The sequence below is a fragment of the Arabidopsis lyrata genome, assembly GCF_000004255.2.
Source record: "Arabidopsis lyrata subsp. lyrata unplaced genomic scaffold ARALYscaffold_2, whole genome shotgun sequence".
Classification (NCBI taxonomy): Eukaryota; Viridiplantae; Streptophyta; class Magnoliopsida; order Brassicales; family Brassicaceae; genus Arabidopsis; species Arabidopsis lyrata.
Window position 1 is genome coordinate 15,580,002 of NW_003302554.1, and position 17,502 is coordinate 15,597,503.

A 17,502-nucleotide genomic window follows, 5' to 3' on the forward strand; every position below is an offset into this window, starting at 1 on the left:
GGGCAATGGCCAAGATCGAAGTGTTTGATTGAATGATTTGGGGAAAGGGAAACAGTCTCCAGGGAATCGCAGCCATGTGCATAGAGATGCTTGAGGCTCAGTGGAAGCTCTTCCACTGATATGAGTCTCTTGCAATTATTGAGGCAGAGAGTTTCCAAGGATAAAAGCTCTCTGATGCTTGAAGGCACTGTCATAATATCATGGCTGCTGAGGTTTAAATATGTTAAATTGGTGAATAAATCCGAAATAATATAACTCAAAGTACACATCCTTGCAGTTATCAAGCCAAAGCTCAAGCAAGCAGTATGTGTCCAGTTCGTCCAGCAACCATGAGAGGTTCACACTGTCAGAAAGTATGAGCGTCTCCACCTGAGTAAGTTGTGGCAGTTCCCTAAGTTGGCGACAGTTTCGAAGGCTGAGATACTTCAACTTGGGCAGTTGTCCCAAGGTTTGTGGTAGATACTTGACATCATTTCCTTCGAGGTCAAGTGTCTCTAAGAATTGCAAGTGGCTTATGTCTTTCGAGATGTAGTGGATGTTTAAGTTTATCAGCTTTAGCTCTGTCAAACAGGGAACATTTTGAAAGTTGGAACAACGGAAAGGAGCACGATTCTCATTGTAACTAAACTGCTTGATCTCAAGCGATTTTGAACTGTTAGAATCTGACATGAGCTGAGGCATTCCTGGTTCCTCTTCTATCGTCATAGACTGATCAGGGATCTGTTGCTTGGAACCAAAAGAGAGGTGCTCTGTTTTTCCGTTAAGGCCCAACAACTCTATATATAGTTTGCCTTCGATTGATAGATTTTTAAGAAACGGGAACATCATTGCGTTTTTCGGAAACGACAAGGAAGTTCCGGAGCTGCCTCCACATATGTAGTTGTTACTTAACTCAACACTGAACTCGACACCCCTAAGGAAGCAGTCGATTGCATTGAGTTTTTTGAGAGTATGTAATCTTCTTATGGACTCTGGGATATTCCGTAGCCTCTTGCAGCCTTGTATTATCAACTCCTCAAAGTTCACGGCTGTTGAAAGATCTGGAAGCTCTCTCAGATTCTTCGAGCCTGTCAAATCCAGTCTTCGTAATTTCCTAAGGTTCTGAACCAGTACCGCCAAAGCGGAAGACATTATTATTCATTTGTATATAAAGAGTGATCAAATATATGATTTATAAAATTAGCTTACCACCGTGCTATCCCAGAGGCTCTCGAGGTTGCTCCGTTGGAGATTGAGTTCGACAAGGTGGTGGTGTCGGAACGTGTGGATGGCAAGGTTTTCATTGGATAGTCATCCCAATGTAGTAGCCTAATATTACGGGGAAAATAGAAACCATCTTCGCTGAGCTGCACGTTGGACTCTGCATCACCCAAGTGCTTGAAGAACTTGAGAAATTTGATGCTATGCATAATGTTGAATACTGTAATACTCATAGGTAACTTATCAGGCATCTCACACATGTGCAGTGTCACACCTTCAATTTCGTCTGTACCCTGTTGATAGAAACGTCAAAGTCACTGTCATAAAGGTTAGAGAAATACATATCCAGATCAGCGAAAGGATCGGAAACAAACTTACTATGTTGTTATCTAGGACATCATAGATCTCTTTATGATCCCATAGAAACCTTTGCCTGGAAGGCCTATTCCTGGATTCTTGGCGCACAATTGCCTTTCCTGTTTGTACGACCAAGAAATGCATGTTTATACATCCATCCATCGATATGCTGATAAGAGCCTTTGCAGTTAAATGATTCATCCTAGGACGGCCGTCATCAAGAAGGGAAGTGACATGGTTGAAAGGGTAGCCGTTAAGGAGACATGCAACATAAAGGAAAGCTGTCTTGTCTTGCTCATCTAAGTCGTCGTAGCTATTTCTCAGAATCTCCTTGACATTCTTGTGAGGACTTGTTTCAAGTAAACCTAATTCCTCTTCCCACTTCTTTATGGTTGTGTTTTGTCTGAGATATGTGGCATAAGTCACAAGGGCAGAGGGAAGACCGTGTGCCAGCCGAGAAGCTCTGATGAAGAGTTGCTCAAATCCATCTGAAGGTGGCGGGCTTCCTCTCAAAGCTGAAATTTTAAATACCTGGAGGGCATCCTTATCATCCAAGCACTTAACCTCATATACATTGTTTACTCCACAGGAATTGAGCAGGCCCCTGTCTCGTGTGGTTATGATGATTCGGCTCCCTGGACCAAACCAGCTCGTGTCTTTTGCCAGTGCATCTACCTGCTCTGCTTTATCCACACCATCAAGCACAATAAGTATTTTTTGGTGCCCGAGTCTTGCGATTATCTCCTGCGATCTTGCTTCATGGCTTCGAAAACCAATATCTAAACCACCACAAATTCTGGAGAGGAATCTTTCCTGTAAGTACGCAGGACTCTTGTCCTTACAAATATTCTTAATGTCTTCAATGAAATAACGAGCTGAGAATTGACTTGAAAATCGGTCATATAGACAATTGGCAATGGTGGTTTTGCCTATGCCTCCCATACCCCATATTCCTATAAAGAGAACCTGGTTTTCAGATCCCATATTGAAAATGAGATTCATTTTAACCATGTGTGCTTCCATCCCAACTAAACTGTTCAAAACAGTTGACTCCATCCTTAGCAGCAGGTGCCTTGAGATGCTTACAACTACTTCGTCTATCATCGCTGAGTCATCATCCCTAATATGGAAAACAAGTAAGTTAATCCTCTCCAAAACAAGAAAAGGTATACATCAAGCATGTATTTCTTGCAGCATCGCTTTTTTTTTTTCATTCATTGGAGTTTTTGTTGTGGAGAAAAAATTCACATCACAACTTACAATAGTATATGTGCGAGTAAACCAACTTACAATAGTATAAGTGTGAGTAGAACAACCCACACAAGTACACCGGAAAGTGGAAGTCAATAGAGGTTCAAAAAAGTCGATTTCTTTTATTAATGTCAAGACTGAACTCAAATATATTACAAGAGATTTCTAACAAGCTTGAGGAACAAGTTAGGGGTTTCTTTGCAAGTAACAAATGTAGGGTTCTTGAGGTGTCAATTTGCGATCCTTTGTTCGATGGCCGAACTCCCTATTTATACCGAGGGTATCCTAGTTTTCGGATATGTTTTTTTCCTTATTCTTTGGGAGAGAATCTTTCCTTTCTCCGATTATTTCATTATTCAAGTAGATCTTTGAGTTAATCCTTCCATTTTTGTTTAGGTCGGTTGGAGTTAGTTATTGCCGAGTTAATCGTGCTTTTGACGTAAAGCCGATCCAACCACTGGACCAAATCGGTGGGATACTTGGTTTATTTTTGGTTTAAATCGGGTTAATCGGATGGTGCTAAACTACAATATCCTACAATATATAAGGGATATGAGCCAGTATACTATTGTCAACTGGTTTTGAGTTGGAAATGTAAGAAACTTAACAGCTTCAACCGGTAACCATTAAAAGAACAAATAGAAAATGAATAAAAAAAACAATACAAATAGAGAAGCACGGACTCGCACTCGGGCACAGAGATCACAATGGAATCGACCAAGCAGGAATTTTCTCAAGTGTAATTATGATTGCAAATATGCTCAGGGAGGGAACGCTATTCAAGCAGGCTGGATATTCCGTGATTCCGATGGTTTTTTTGTGAGAGCAGAGATAAGTAAGGGTGATCATTGTTCCTTGGTAGTAGAAGCAGAACTCCAAAGTTTACTCATGGCGATGCAACACGCGTAGATACAAGGTTATAGGAGAGTCATCTTCGAAGGGGATAATATTACTGTCTTTAGACTAATCACAGGAGAAACAAGAAACTTTCGATTACATAATTGGATTAGAGAGATTATTTCATGGAAATCAAGGTTTGTCACTGCAGATTTCCAGTGGACAAGAAGACACAACAATCAAGCTACAGATAGATTGGCAAAAGAAACTTTAAGAGATACTTCAAGCTTTATATCCTATTTCTATGTTCCAAGCTTTATTGTAAACATCCTCCATGAGGATCACATTTCGAGTTAATGAAAAGCAGATGTTAAAAAAAAAAAAAAAAAAAAAAAAAAAAAAACAAAACAATACGTAATGGAACAAACAATTTTTGAGGAACGAAAAGAAAAATATGCAGAAAAGGAATAAAAAGTACCATTATGATGAATGATAACTAAACAATAAAAATATTTTTAAAAATACTGGGAGACTCACAAAAATGTCTCTTTTTCAATACCCCTTTTCAAAAATGCCCCATTTGGCTGTCCATTTTTAAAAATACCCTTTTTTATGTACAAAATGACTAAATTACCCTTCTTTTAATAAAAGATATCACAAATATATAAGAAAAACATGAGAATGTGCACACATCAAAATTACAAATTTGAATTTGTAAAAACTTGTAAAATTTTCCCGTAAAAATTTTTTCCACCAAAAAATTTTCTCGCCAAAAAACTTTTTTTTGCGGGAAAAGTGATTCCGCAATTTTTTTGGCGGGAAAAATTTACAAGGTATTTAAAGGTTTTTTACAGGGTATTTATAAGGTTTTACAATGTATTTTAAAAGGTTTTACAACGTATTTATAAGATATTATAAGATTTTACAAGCTATTTTATAAGGTTTTACAAGTTATAAGGTTTTACAAGTTTTTTAGAAGGTTTTACAAGTTATAAATACTTTATAAAACCTTATAAGTACCTTGTAAAACCTTTTAAAATATATTGTAAAACCTTACAAAACAGTTGTAAATACTCTGTAAAACCTTTAAAATACCTTGTAAATTTTCCCCACCAAAAAATTGCAGAATCACTTTTCCCGAAAAAAAAAATTTTGGCGGGAAAATTGCGGGATCATTTCCCGCCAAAAATTTCCGGGATCACTTTTCCCGCCAAAAAAATATTTTGTATTTTGTGGACCTAATTTTGTTTCAAATAAGGGTAAAATGGTCATTAAAATTAAAAAAGGGCAAACTTAAAAATGGACTCTCAAAGGGGGCATTTTTGAAAAGGGGTATTGAAAAAGGGGCATTTTAAACAATTTCTCAAAAATATATTTAATAGTAAATAAATCAAATTCAATGAAAAATACTAATATTTTTATATTTAATTTTAAATTAAAATTTGTGAACTAAATTTAGAAATATCATGTTAAATAATAATAGTTAATATTAACATAAAATAGAATTGTAATAGTGATTTAAAAGATATTATTCTTTTATAATAAAAACATTTTTAAATTTATTTTATTTATATAATTTTCAAATAAAGTGTTAAGAGTAGTTTAGCATAAAATTCTTTTCAAAAATATTTTCCCTGTTAATATTGCGAAGATATGCAAATTAGTATATACTAAAATACAAATATTATTGATAAACATTATTTTTTTATTTATTTTAAAATAAAAACCCAATTTTAATATTTGTTTTTTTTTGTTCTTTTTTGTTCCTCATCAATTTTGGGAAAAAAAAATTTTGTTCTATTGTTCCTCATTCGGTGAGGAATGTAGAGGAATGATGATGTGAAAAAAACATTATTTGTAAATTGTAAAAATATTGGGGAACAAAGAAGAATATTCTAGATTTACTATTGTGATAAAGATTAAGAGATTTAGAATATTTACTTATTATGTTTATATTTATTTTCTAATCTAATTAGATTAAACGTAAGTTAGTCTACATACATTGTACCAACTCTCTTGACATCAATAACTTCTTCTCATTCTTTTCTTAAATCATGGTTACCAATTGAAACCATCATATATTTATTTATTTCTTGATTCCCTTCACTTGATAACTTGATTTTCAATTCTAGGATCAATACTATTCGGCGAAGTTAATTAAAGACTAACAATGGAGAATTGCAAAGGTTGTAAATGGCTTAAAATTGACTTTTAAGGTGTTGTCTTCTCTTTAAGAATAACTATTATTGGAGATACCTTGGGGAGCAAGATGCTATCTTGGGGTTATGGACAGTCAAAATCCGTTCATGAAATGAACCCGTGAAGCCCAAACCGAAGAATATTCTAGTACTATTGTGATAAAGATTAAGAGATTTAGAATATTTACTTGTTATGTTTATATTTATTTTCTAATCTAATTAGATTAGTTAGTCTATATACCTCTTGACATCAATAACACATAATAAATAGTCCCCTCCCTCCCGGAAAATTCTTCTCTAGTTTCTTCAACTATTTTGATCCTCAACCAAAAGAAAAACATGTCTAGGGGTTACCTCTAAAAACAAAGTAATGTTTCCAATCCAAGCGCTCAAAAGATATAGATATTGAATTTCTTTCGTGGGCCATTTAGCATACTGAATTCAAATAGAGAGCTATTGTCTTTAACTTGTTTTAAGAAAATTCATGAAGCAGTTGAAGATAAATAAAGAAAGTATAAGATTATGTACCGGTTTACTAAACCGAGTTAATTACAGTTTGTACCGGTAAACCGGATGTATAAATACTCTATCCCTTGTAACAGATCATTTAGTGAGAATAACAACCTTTTATCGATTCTTTCGTTTTCTCACGAACACTAACATGGTATCAGAGCACAATTGCTCCGTTTTTCGTCGCAAATCTCGCTGATTCTTCGAGTTTTCTCGTAGATCGCTTCATTTTCATCATCTCCATCTTCGATTTCATCCATTTCCATCAATTTTTCTTCGTTTTCTTTAAATTTTCACTTCTCCGATCAAAATCCGGTGAATACGATGGTTTCCGTTTATAATTTACGGCGTCGTACGGTGCGATCACGTCGTTCAGCTGAAAGAACTTCTCCGATTCGATCAACAACTCCGATTTCATCACCAATTGCTCCGATTTTCACTCAAATGGCTTCCGATCCTCCGATTGATTACACGGATTTGTACTCGCCTTATTCTTTGACGAATGGAGACAATCCGGGGAATGTTATCATCACTGAGGTACTAGATGGAACCAATTACTCTTCTTGGACTATTGCTATGTCTGTTGCACTCGATGCGAAGAACAAAATGGCTTTTATCGATGGGATCTCTTCCTCGACCTCTTGCTACAGCCACTAGTTTTCGTTATTGGTCTAGATGTAACAGCATGGTAAAGTCTTGGATCTTGAACACGGTTAATAAGCAGATCTATAAAAGTATTCTTCGATTTGATGATGCGTCTGCAATTTGGAAAGATTTGATGACCAGATTTCACATTACTAATCTTCCTCGGTCATACCAACTTACTCAACAAATTTGGTCGCTACAACAAGGTTCGATGAATCTCTCTGATTACTATACTACTTTGAAAACTTTATGGGATGATCTTGTTGGTGCCAGTTGCATTGGAACTTGTCATAACTGTAAATGTTGCAAGATTGTTGATACGAGTAATGAACATGCCAAGATTATCAAGTTTCTTGCTGGTTTGAATGAGAGTTATGCAACAGTTAGAAGTCAGATTATCATGAAGAAGACTGTACCTGAGCTTGCAGAGATTTACAATTTATTGGATCAAGATCATAGTCAACGCAGTATTGGCTCAACTTCTCATGTTTCGAATGCTTCTGCTTTCAATGTTTCTGTGTCACAACCGGCTTCTGTTAATGCTGCTCAATCATCCTATCACACTAATCCACGACAGCCTAAGGTTCAATGCTCTCACTGTGGTTATTTGGGTCATACTGTGGATAAGTGTTACAAAGTTCATGGATATCCATTGGGTTTTAAACATAAACAAAAGTTTGGATCTGCTCAGAACACCACTACTCAGCCTGCTAAACCAGTAGTTGCCAGTCTTACTTTGAATGGTCAAGATACTACTATTGGTTCTACTGATATTGCTGATCTTGTTGGAGGAATGTCTAAGAGTCAGATACAAGATGTTATTGCCTACTTTAGCACACAGCTTCAACCTAATGCACAGCCAATTACAGTTGATTCAAGTTCAACTAGTAATATTAATGGTTCTGCAAATGCTGTTGCTTCCACTTCTACTGGTGTCACTGGTCCTGCCCCCACTGGTATTTCATTCTATTTTTCCACACTTTGTTTTATTGGTATTTTGACAGCCTCTAGGAGTGTACTAAGTTCTCAAACTTGGATAATGGATAGTGGAGCAACCCATCATGTTTCTCATGATAAGGATTTGTTTACCACTCTATCTTTAGCTTTGAGTTCTTCAGTTACACTTCCTACTGGTAATAATGTCAAGATTGCAGGTGTTGGGATTATTCAGCTCAATGAGCACATTATTCTCAAGAATGTATTATATATCCCTGAGTTTAGACTCAATATCTTGAGTATCAGCCAATTGACCAGAGATATGGGTTCACGGGTATATTTTGATGAAGATGATTGTGTGATACAGGATCGTATCAAGGGATGGAAGATTGGCAAAGGTAAGCAAGTTGCGGGTCTCTATGTGCTGGACATTGATGCATCTTTGCTGGATACTCCTATTAATGTCAATCAATCCTTTTGTTCTTCTGTTGTTGTTGATGCTGCCATGTGGCATAGTAGACTAGGACATCCATCCTATTCTAAGATTGATCTACTTCACAGTGTACTTGGTTTACATAAAAGTAATAAAGAAAGTTCTCCACATTGTGAGATTTGTCACCTTGCTAAACAAAAGCGTTTACCATTTGTCTCACACAACAATATGTCTTCTGCTCCTTTTGACTTGATTCATATCGACACTTGGGGACCGTTTTCTGTTCCTTCTATTGATGGTTACAGATACTTCTTGACGATTGTTGATGATCATAGTCGAGCAACATGGGTGTATATGATGAAGACTAAAGATGAAGTACTAAGAGTTTTCCCGGAGTTTCTGCAAATGATAGAAACACAGTTTCAGAAACAAGTTAAGTCTGTGAGATCAGACAATGCTCCGGAGCTCAAGTTTGTGGAATTATACAAAAAGAGAGGTATTATTTCATATCACTCTTTTCCAGAAACACCAGAGCAAAACTCTGTAGTAGAAAGGAAACATGGTCATATACTGAATGTGGCAAGGTCTCTGCTATTTCAATCACATATTCCACTTGAATACTGGTCAGATTGTATTCTCTCTGCTGTCTTTCTCATCAACAGATTGCCTTCTCCACTACTATCTGATAAATCACCATTTGAGCTTCTATATGGTAAATCTCCTGACTACAGTTCTCTGAAAGTTGTTGGTTTTTTGTGTTACAAATCTACATCAACTCATCAAAGACATAAATTTGAACCAAGATCAAGAGCCTGTGTCTTCTTGGGATATCCTGCGGGCTACAAAGGGTATAAGCTTCTGGATTTAGAATCACATCAGATTTCTATATCACGACATGTGGTTTTCTGTGAAACTTTGTTTCCCTTTGCTAATAATCCCATTCCAGAAGATTTGTTTGATATTCCTACTAAAGCTCAGATTGATGAAGTGATTAATGCTGAAGAAGAAGCAGTTGTTCTTAATGAAAGGAAAAGCTTAGCAGATACAGTGGATCTAGAATATGTTGAAAGAGAAGAAGAAGAAGAGACAGAGATTTTACCACTGGTAAAACGAGCATCTTCTAAGAGAACAAGTAAGCTTCCTATGCATCTTAGAGATTATTACTGCAACAATGTTTCTGATGTGAGATATCCTATTAATGCTTACATAAATCTCTGTCAAATATCCTTGGATCATCAAGCTTTTGTGTGTGCTATAGATGCTTATTCTGAACCAAGTAGTTATACACAAGCTAAGAAGATTAAAGAATGGATTGATGCCATGGGTTTTGAAGTAGATGCTCTTAAGGAGACAAACACGTGGTCTGTTTGTTCTCTTCCTGAAGGTAAAATTCCCATTGGTTGTAAATGGGTCTACAAGGTCAAGCTTAATGCTGATGGTTCTCTGGAACGTTTTAAGGCTAGACTTGTAGCAAAAGGCTATACTCAGATTGAGGGAATTGATTTTGTGGATACTTTCTCTCCAGTTGCTAAGATGACAACTGTCAGAACACTTTTAGCAGTCTCTTCTGCTAAGAATTGGTTTCTGCATCAGTTGGATATCTCTAATGCCTTCCTTAATGGCGATCTTGATGAAGAGATCTATATGAAGTTGCCTCCAGGTTATTCACCAAAAGAGGGGGAATCATTGCCTGAGAATGCTGTGTTACGACTACACAAGTCCTTATATGGTTTAAAACAAGCCTCTGGGCAATGGTTCTTAAAGTTCAGTTCTACATTGATTTCTATGGGTTTTACTAAGTCACATGCAGATAATACATTGTTCATTCGCCATACAAAGGAGAATTACATTGCCTTACTAGTGTATGTCGATGACATTGTCATTGCAAGTAGCAGTGAAGATGCTCTGCAACAGCTGAAATCAGATTTGGCAAGCTGCTTCAAACTTAGAGACTTAGGCCCTCTGAAATATTTCCTTGGATTGGAGATTGCACGGAACAGTACAGGGATTTCAATATGCCAAAGACGATATGTTCTAGAACTTCTTGAAGAGACTGGAATGCTTGGTTGTCGACCTTCTTCTATTCCAATGGAGCCAAGTCAGAAGCTTACTGCTTATAGTGATGAACCACCAATTGATACTCCAGAGGTCTATAGAAAGATGGTAGGTAAATTGATGTACCTCACTATTACCAGACCAGATATAAGCTTCGCAGTCAATAAACTTTGTCAGTTTTCTTCTACTCCTAAGAAGTCTCACCTTAATGCCGCATACAAGGTGCTTGCTTATCTCAAAGGAACAGTTGGCTTGGGTCTTTTTTATCCTTCTGACTCAGATCTTCAGCTCAAGTCCTACACTGATGCAGATTGGTCTAAATGTCCAGATACAAGTCGCTCAACTTCTGGCTACTGCAACTTTCTGGGAAATTCTTTAATCTCTTGGAAATCTAAAAAGCAGGAAGTCGTTTCTCGTTCATCAGCGGAGTCTGAATATCGTGCAATGGCCTTAGCAGGATGTGAGATTTCTTGGCTGGTCAATCTCTTAACAGAGCTACAGGTACCTCAACATAATCCTGTTCCTTTGTTCTGTGATTCTACCGCAGCTATATACATTGCAAACAATTCGGTCTATCATGAAAGAACCAAACACATAGAACGAGATTGTCACACCATCAGAGAATGTATTGAAAGTGGCTTGATCAAGACTCTGCATGTGCGCACACATCATCAGCTAGCAGATGCTTTTACAAAGCCTTTATTTCCGACTCTGTTCAGGGATCTCATTGGCAAGATGAGCTTACTTTCTATCTTTGGCTCATCTTGAGGGGGAATATAAGATTATGTACCGGTTTACTAAACCGAGTTAATTAGAGTTTGTACCGGTAAACCGGATGTATAAATACTTTGTCCCTTGTAACAGATCATTTAGTGAGAATAACAACCTTTTATCGATTCTTTCGTTTTCTCACGAACACTAACAGAAAGATTACCATTCCGTGGAATGAATGCCTGATATATGACTAATTTGGTTGAGAGCTCTTCTCCATTGGGAAGCCCTATTCGGCTCCCTATCTTCGTGCTTTTGAAAGGCAGCCGCGAATCTTCCTTTCTGGTGTCTCACGTCAGAAGGATCGACTCTGTAGAAGATGGGAACCACATGAATCCGATTCACGCTATGAAGCTCCATTATCAATCGGAGCTCCTCCAAGCACCATTGCGAGGTAGCATAGTTCTCCGAGATGAAGACAACAGCGACCTGTGAAGTTTTTATGGCTTCGATGAGCCTTTCCTTAATTTCGGATCCTGCCCCGATCCCCTGATCGTCTTTATAAGTAAGAATTCCCTGGCGTATAAGATCTTTATACAAAAAGCTGACTACGGTGCGCCGAGTGTCTTTCCCTCTGAAACTGAGGAAGACATCATAGTTGCTCCTAACAAGAGTTGACAAGGACGAGGAAGCCATCACCGAATATTATGGCGTTTGAGACTTATAAGAGAGCTATCTATCTGAAAAATTGGAAAATTATTTGTACTCTTCTATATATGTTAGAATTACTGGGGGTTGGATTCTAGCTAGCCCAGGAAAGAGTGCCAAGGTCAGCGTTTACTTTCACATTAATCCAACTTGACCACTTCCCTTTTATGTTTTAATGTACCCAATTGAACTGCCTTGCACGTTCAACATAAGAAATTGTATTTTGACGCAGCAATTTCATATTTAAAAAAATCCATCGTTTACTATGTCCAAGTAGGGGATCTTCTTCTGTTCCGAAGTGTGTATCTCCCCGTCGTAGTCTCTGAAATTCTCATCTCTTCAGCGAAAGACAATCTACACAACCTTTCTTAATGTCTTCCTCTTCTTCATCTCTTATCCCCAAGTTTGATGTCTTCCTAAGTTTCAAAGCAGAAGACACCACCAACATATTTGTATCAGATCTTCACCGTTCGTTGTCAGAAAAAGGCATTACAACTTATCAAAAAGATGAAAAACAGGAGGAGAAAGACTCCTCCGTTGTTTCTGACCTAAAGAAATGTATCATAGAGTCAAAACTCGCCGTTGTAGTGGTCTCAAAGAGCTATCCAACTTCTGTTCTATGCCTCAACCAGCTTCAAACAATCATAAACTTTCACGATGAAGGTCAACTCTCTGTCCTACCCATCTTCTACGGAGTTGATTTGTCGAATATAAGAAATCAGACTGGAGAATACACAGAAGCTTTTAGAAACCTTGCTGAAGAATTTTCACCTGAGAAGGTTCAAGCATGGAGGAGTGCTCTTGCCAAACTCACCAGTGTATCTAGCCTGGATTCACGTTTTTGGTAACTATGTTTCATAACATGATTAAAACCACATGAATAGAGTGATTACTTTAGGACTTAGTTGTACGCTAACACTTTGTTACATATATGGTACTTTTTTATTTCAATCACAGGAGCAAAGAAGAGACGATGGTAGATTTGGTTACGAATGAAATCTTGCTTATGGTTTCAAATAAGCCGAATAGTCCATCAACAACCAAAGCAGATGGACATGTCGCATTGGATCGTCATATGCAAGCGATATATTAGTTACTGGATTTAAAATCTAACAAGGAAGTTCGTTTGGTCGGCCTTTGGGGTCCCGGAGGCGTTGGCAAGACGACACTAGCGAGATACGCGTACGAAGAACTGTCTACCAATTTCCATGTCCGTATGTTTTTAGACAACACCGAAAAGATCTATCACCAAGACAATCGGGAAACATTCACATCAAGAGAGACTCGAGAGGGGTTTCAAAAGCTGACAAGGGGAATAAATGAGAAAAGTACTGCAGGTGTGATCAAATCAGCAGTTAGACACCGAAAAGGTCTACTTGTGGTTGACTGTGTGGATAATATCGAACAGTTAAAGGACATAGCAGAGATCGTTCGTTGGTGTGGTTCAGGAAGTAGAATCATCCTTATCGCACAGGACGAGAATTTGTTAGATAAATTTGGTATGGAGCATGTCTATGAAGTGTCCCTGAGATACGACGAAGCCCTTCAAATCTTCTCTCAATCTGCCTTCAAACAGCAACACCCTCCTACCAGTTTTGAATCACTCTCCCTTCGTGCTATCCAGATTGCCAGTTTCCTTCCTCTGACTCTTAAAATTCTCGGTTCGTTTTTACATGGCAAGGATGAAAAGAGTTGGGAGGAGGAGCTGCAAAATCTTGAAGGAGACCAAGAGAAAACTATAATGAAAGTTATGAAGAAAAGCTACAAAATCGAAAATGAGAAGGAGCAAATCTCTTCATTTAGTGATGATTATAAGGAAAAATTCACCTGAAAAGAAAAGGTGTTTGCTTTTTCAAATGTGAACATGTGATAGATGTATTTTCATAATGTTTGATGTAGCATTTTCACTATAAAAGCGAACTCTTCTGGGCTTGTCTAATCTAATCAATAAAGACGCCCATGGTACAAAGAGGTAGCAACTTGGTCAAACTTGCTCAATAGAAGGCAAAATACTGCATAGAGTGACTTTCGTAAAGTTAAGAATCTAAAAGTACTCACGTCAATCAAAAAGTTAGATTCTGAAACGAAAATCAAAGGTAGTAGTAAGTAGTAACATACCAAAACAAGAATTTTGCGATGTTATTAGGAAAAGGAAAAAAAAATCAAGGCCGTCATGCTCTGTTTGTTGTAAAACCCGGTTGTTTAGGAATGATGTCCCATCGCTGGTTAATTTTTGGTTTTAGTTAGAAAACACAATAGAACCAAAAACAACCAAACCGATTATAAACATAAACCTCAAATTGACCCAAACCAAGCCGAAGTCACACCGGATTTGCTTCGTCAATAATGCGAATTCCACAAGCTCTTATCTCGCCTAGTGGAAACTGAAACTCCTCCTCTGGAAATTGAAGATGGGATTCGAGTCGCAACTCTTCGATTTTCTCGGTGTTTAAGCTACTCGGGACGTGGATGATAACCAGGTGATGTGATGCAACAGTTTCTTCTTCCTCAATCTCCGATGAATGATTGAGATTTGGTTTGAGGTTAATCCAAATTACTTCATCAGCTTCGCTGTTCCAGTCATAACTAAACGCTGGGAATTGGAGATTGAAGGACCTCTCACAAGAAATCAAGATACAAGCAGCAAAACCCAGAAGGGTCGGTGTAAACAGGCTGATCTTCGTAGATGTTCCATGGGATTGATTATCGAAATTTCTGGGCACTTCATTTCCGGGTAAGCAAAGAAATCGTTGTGAAACCTAGAAAGAATTAAAAGCGAATTGTTTCATAACAGAGGATTAGAAGAATCGAAAATAGCAATTAACGATAGCAGGAAGCTTACCTCTTGGCTACATTTGTCGTTTAGAAACAATGTAATCAGTTGCTCATCTTGTTGCAAACCGAAGCAATGGCTAAGATCGAGGTGTTTGATTGAATGATTTCGGGAAAGGGATACATTTTCCAGGGAATCGCAGCCGTGTGCGTAGAGATGCTTGAGGCTTTGTGGAAGCTCTTCCACTGATTTGAGTTTCTTGCAGTTATTGAGGCACATAGTTTCCAAAGATGACAGCTCCTTGATGCTTTCAGGGATTGCGTCAAAGTCGTGGCTGCTTAGGTCCAAGTGTATTAAATTGGTGAAACGGCTAAGCTGTTCTGACAATGCTTGGAGATTCTTGCAGTTATCAAGCTCAAGCTCTAGCAAACGGAATCTGCCTTCATCTTGAACTGCACAAGGAAGTTCCAGCAGTGATTCGAGGTTGGAACAGCCGGAAAGCTTGAGCGTCTGCAACTCAGTCAGCTCTGGAAATGTCTTGAGTTTGATGCAATTAGAGAGCCTCGCGTATTTCAACTTCGAAAGGTTCTTCGTTGATGCGGGTAAACTCCTGAAATCATTTCCGCTGAGGTCCAGTTTCTCTAGTGACTGCATTAGACCAATGTCGACTGGGATTTTCTGGATATTTAAGTTGATTAGATTCAACTCTACCAAGCACGGGAAAGCTGAGAAGCTAATGCATCGGAAGGGGACACCATCTGCGCTGTAGCTAACTCGCTTGATACTTAGCGATTTAAAATCATAGAAGCTTGAGATGAACGGAAGTCTTTCCTTTGGAATTACCATATATTCCTCAGGAATTTGTTGCTCGGAAATAAAGGAGAGATGCTCTGCATTGCCCATGATATCCCACAACCCGATGTTTATTTTCCCCTCTATGGATAGGTTTGCCAAAGAATTTAGTTTCTTTACTGCTCTGGGAAGTCTCAATATTATTTGCCGCCGTCGCCTGAGTCCAGGTTCTCGGAGGACAATCTTTTCTGATATATGAATCTGAAGATTCGTTAAGCCATCACAATTGGATAAATCGAGTTTCCGCAGGCAAGATAAGCTTCCAATGGACTCTGGAGTTTGCTTCAGTCTTGTACAGCCTTTCATTATTAAATCCTTCAGCAGTGCGGCCCTTGAAAGATCTGGAATTTCGGTCAGATTCTTTGAGCCAGTAACATCTAGTCTCTTCAACTGACCGAGGTCCTGAATATAAGACAAAAAAAGAAGAAGGTGAAATCTTAGATACTTTTTAGTAAATCGTGACACCTTTTAGTTGCTATAACAGACTCAACACCAACGTGTTTCGATAGCTTACCAGGGTTCCATCCCATAGATGCACAAGACTGCTGTAACGCAAATTGAGTTCAACCAGACAATGCGGATAGTATCCAGGAGGCAAAGTTGTCATAGGATAGGAATCCCAATGTAGTAACTTGAGTGTGTTGGGAAGCATATCTGTGCCTGGAAGGAACTTCAGTTTGGACTCTTTGTCATTCAAATGCATGAAGGCTTTGAAGAATTTGAGATTGTTGATCGCGTTAAGAACGTTTCCCTCGATAGACAACGCTTGAAGCATCTCACACATGTGTAGTGCTACACCTTCAGTCGTTGTTGTACCCTGATGAGAGAATTGGAGTCAGCTGAAATGAAGACAATACAAATATGACCAAAACCAGGGAATTTTTTTAATCTAAATGTGTTTTAACACTTACTGTGTTGTTTTGTAGCACAAAGATGATTGGATCAGTTTTCCACAAAATTCTTTGTCTCCAAGGCATGGAGCCAGATTCTTGGCGCACAATTTCTCTTGCTGCTTGTTCTATCAAGACATGCATGGTGATGCATCCATCAGGTGATATTTCTATGAGAGACTTCGCTTCTAAAGCTTTTGTCCTTATGTCACCATCATCGATAAGGGCATTTACACGCTGGACAGAGGTTCCATTGAAGAGGCATGCAACGTGAAGGAACGCAGCCTGTTCTTGCTCATCTAAACCGTCATAGCTAGTTTTCAAAATATCCATGATACTTTGATGGGGAACTGTTTCAAGAATACCCAATGCCTTTTCCCACCCTTCTATCCAGGTAATCCGGCGGAGATATGTGCCAAAAGCTTCGAGGGCTGAAGGAAGGCCTTGAGCGAGCCTAGAAGCACGGATTGAGAATTGCTGGTAGACATCAGAAGGAGCTTGCCCTCCTTCAAAAGCAACCTGTTTAAAGACCTGGATAGCATCACCGATGTCCAAAAAGCTGACATGGTATAATAATCTCACTCCAAAGGAGTAGAGCAAGCCAAAGTCTCGTGTAGTTATGATGATTCGGCTCCCTGGTCCAAACCAGCCAGTATTTTTTGCCAGGGCATGCAGCTGGTCCACGTTGTCCACATCGTCAAGGACAAGGAAAATTTTATCCTTAAGCTTTGACTTGATACAACTGCATCCTTTCTCCACGCACCATAGGGTCTCTTGTTTCTTTCCTCTGATATTGGAAAGGAGCTTTTTCTGCAAATACGGGAGGCCATTCTTTGCAGCAATCCTAACGTTTTCTATGAAACAGTAATGAGCAAATCGACGTGAATATTTTTCATAGAGACACTTGGCTATGGTGGTTTTCCCGATGCCTCCCATTCCCCAGATTCCTATCATACGAACCTCATCCTCCGATTCAATACTCAATAGAGGATTCAGTCGTTCCATGTGAACTTTCATCCCTACAATATCACTGAAGTCTAGTGGCTCCATTGAGAACACTTGTTTTGAAATTTGCCCAACAATATCGGCAACCATCGTGGCCTCGTCCTTACTAATGTGGAGGACATACAAAAAAAGAAAGAAAAA

The 17,502-nt window shown here is 38.3% G+C and overlaps 3 protein-coding genes across 3 annotated transcripts; 1 reads left to right on the forward strand and 2 right to left on the reverse strand.

The window, feature by feature from the left end:
• Positions 1-1,020: 1,020 nt before the first annotated feature.
• On the reverse strand, positions 1,021-11,829 carry LOC9324958 (putative disease resistance protein At4g11170). The gene is made up of 4 exons (XM_021010090.1): positions 11,357-11,829; positions 1,579-2,677; positions 1,189-1,493; positions 1,021-1,101 (listed from the first exon to the last, which is right to left on the reverse strand). Coding segments are annotated over exons 1-4 (1,878 nt in total). The 3' UTR covers positions 1,021-1,100.
• On the forward strand, positions 11,363-13,763 carry LOC9324959 (disease resistance protein CHS1). Its single transcript, XM_021035525.1, is given in 2 exon segments — positions 11,363-12,685; positions 12,799-13,763. Coding segments are annotated over 2 exon segments (1,347 nt in total). The 5' UTR covers positions 11,363-12,212; the 3' UTR covers positions 13,673-13,763.
• Positions 13,764-13,923: 160 nt separating this feature from the next.
• LOC9323520 (disease resistance protein RML1A) lies at positions 13,924-17,373 on the reverse strand. The gene is given in 6 exon segments (XM_021034601.1): positions 13,924-14,600; positions 14,684-15,487; positions 15,489-15,661; positions 15,739-15,882; positions 16,121-16,283; positions 16,465-17,373. Coding segments are annotated over 6 exon segments (2,631 nt in total). The 3' UTR covers positions 13,924-14,162.
• Positions 17,374-17,502: the final 129 nt, after the last annotated feature.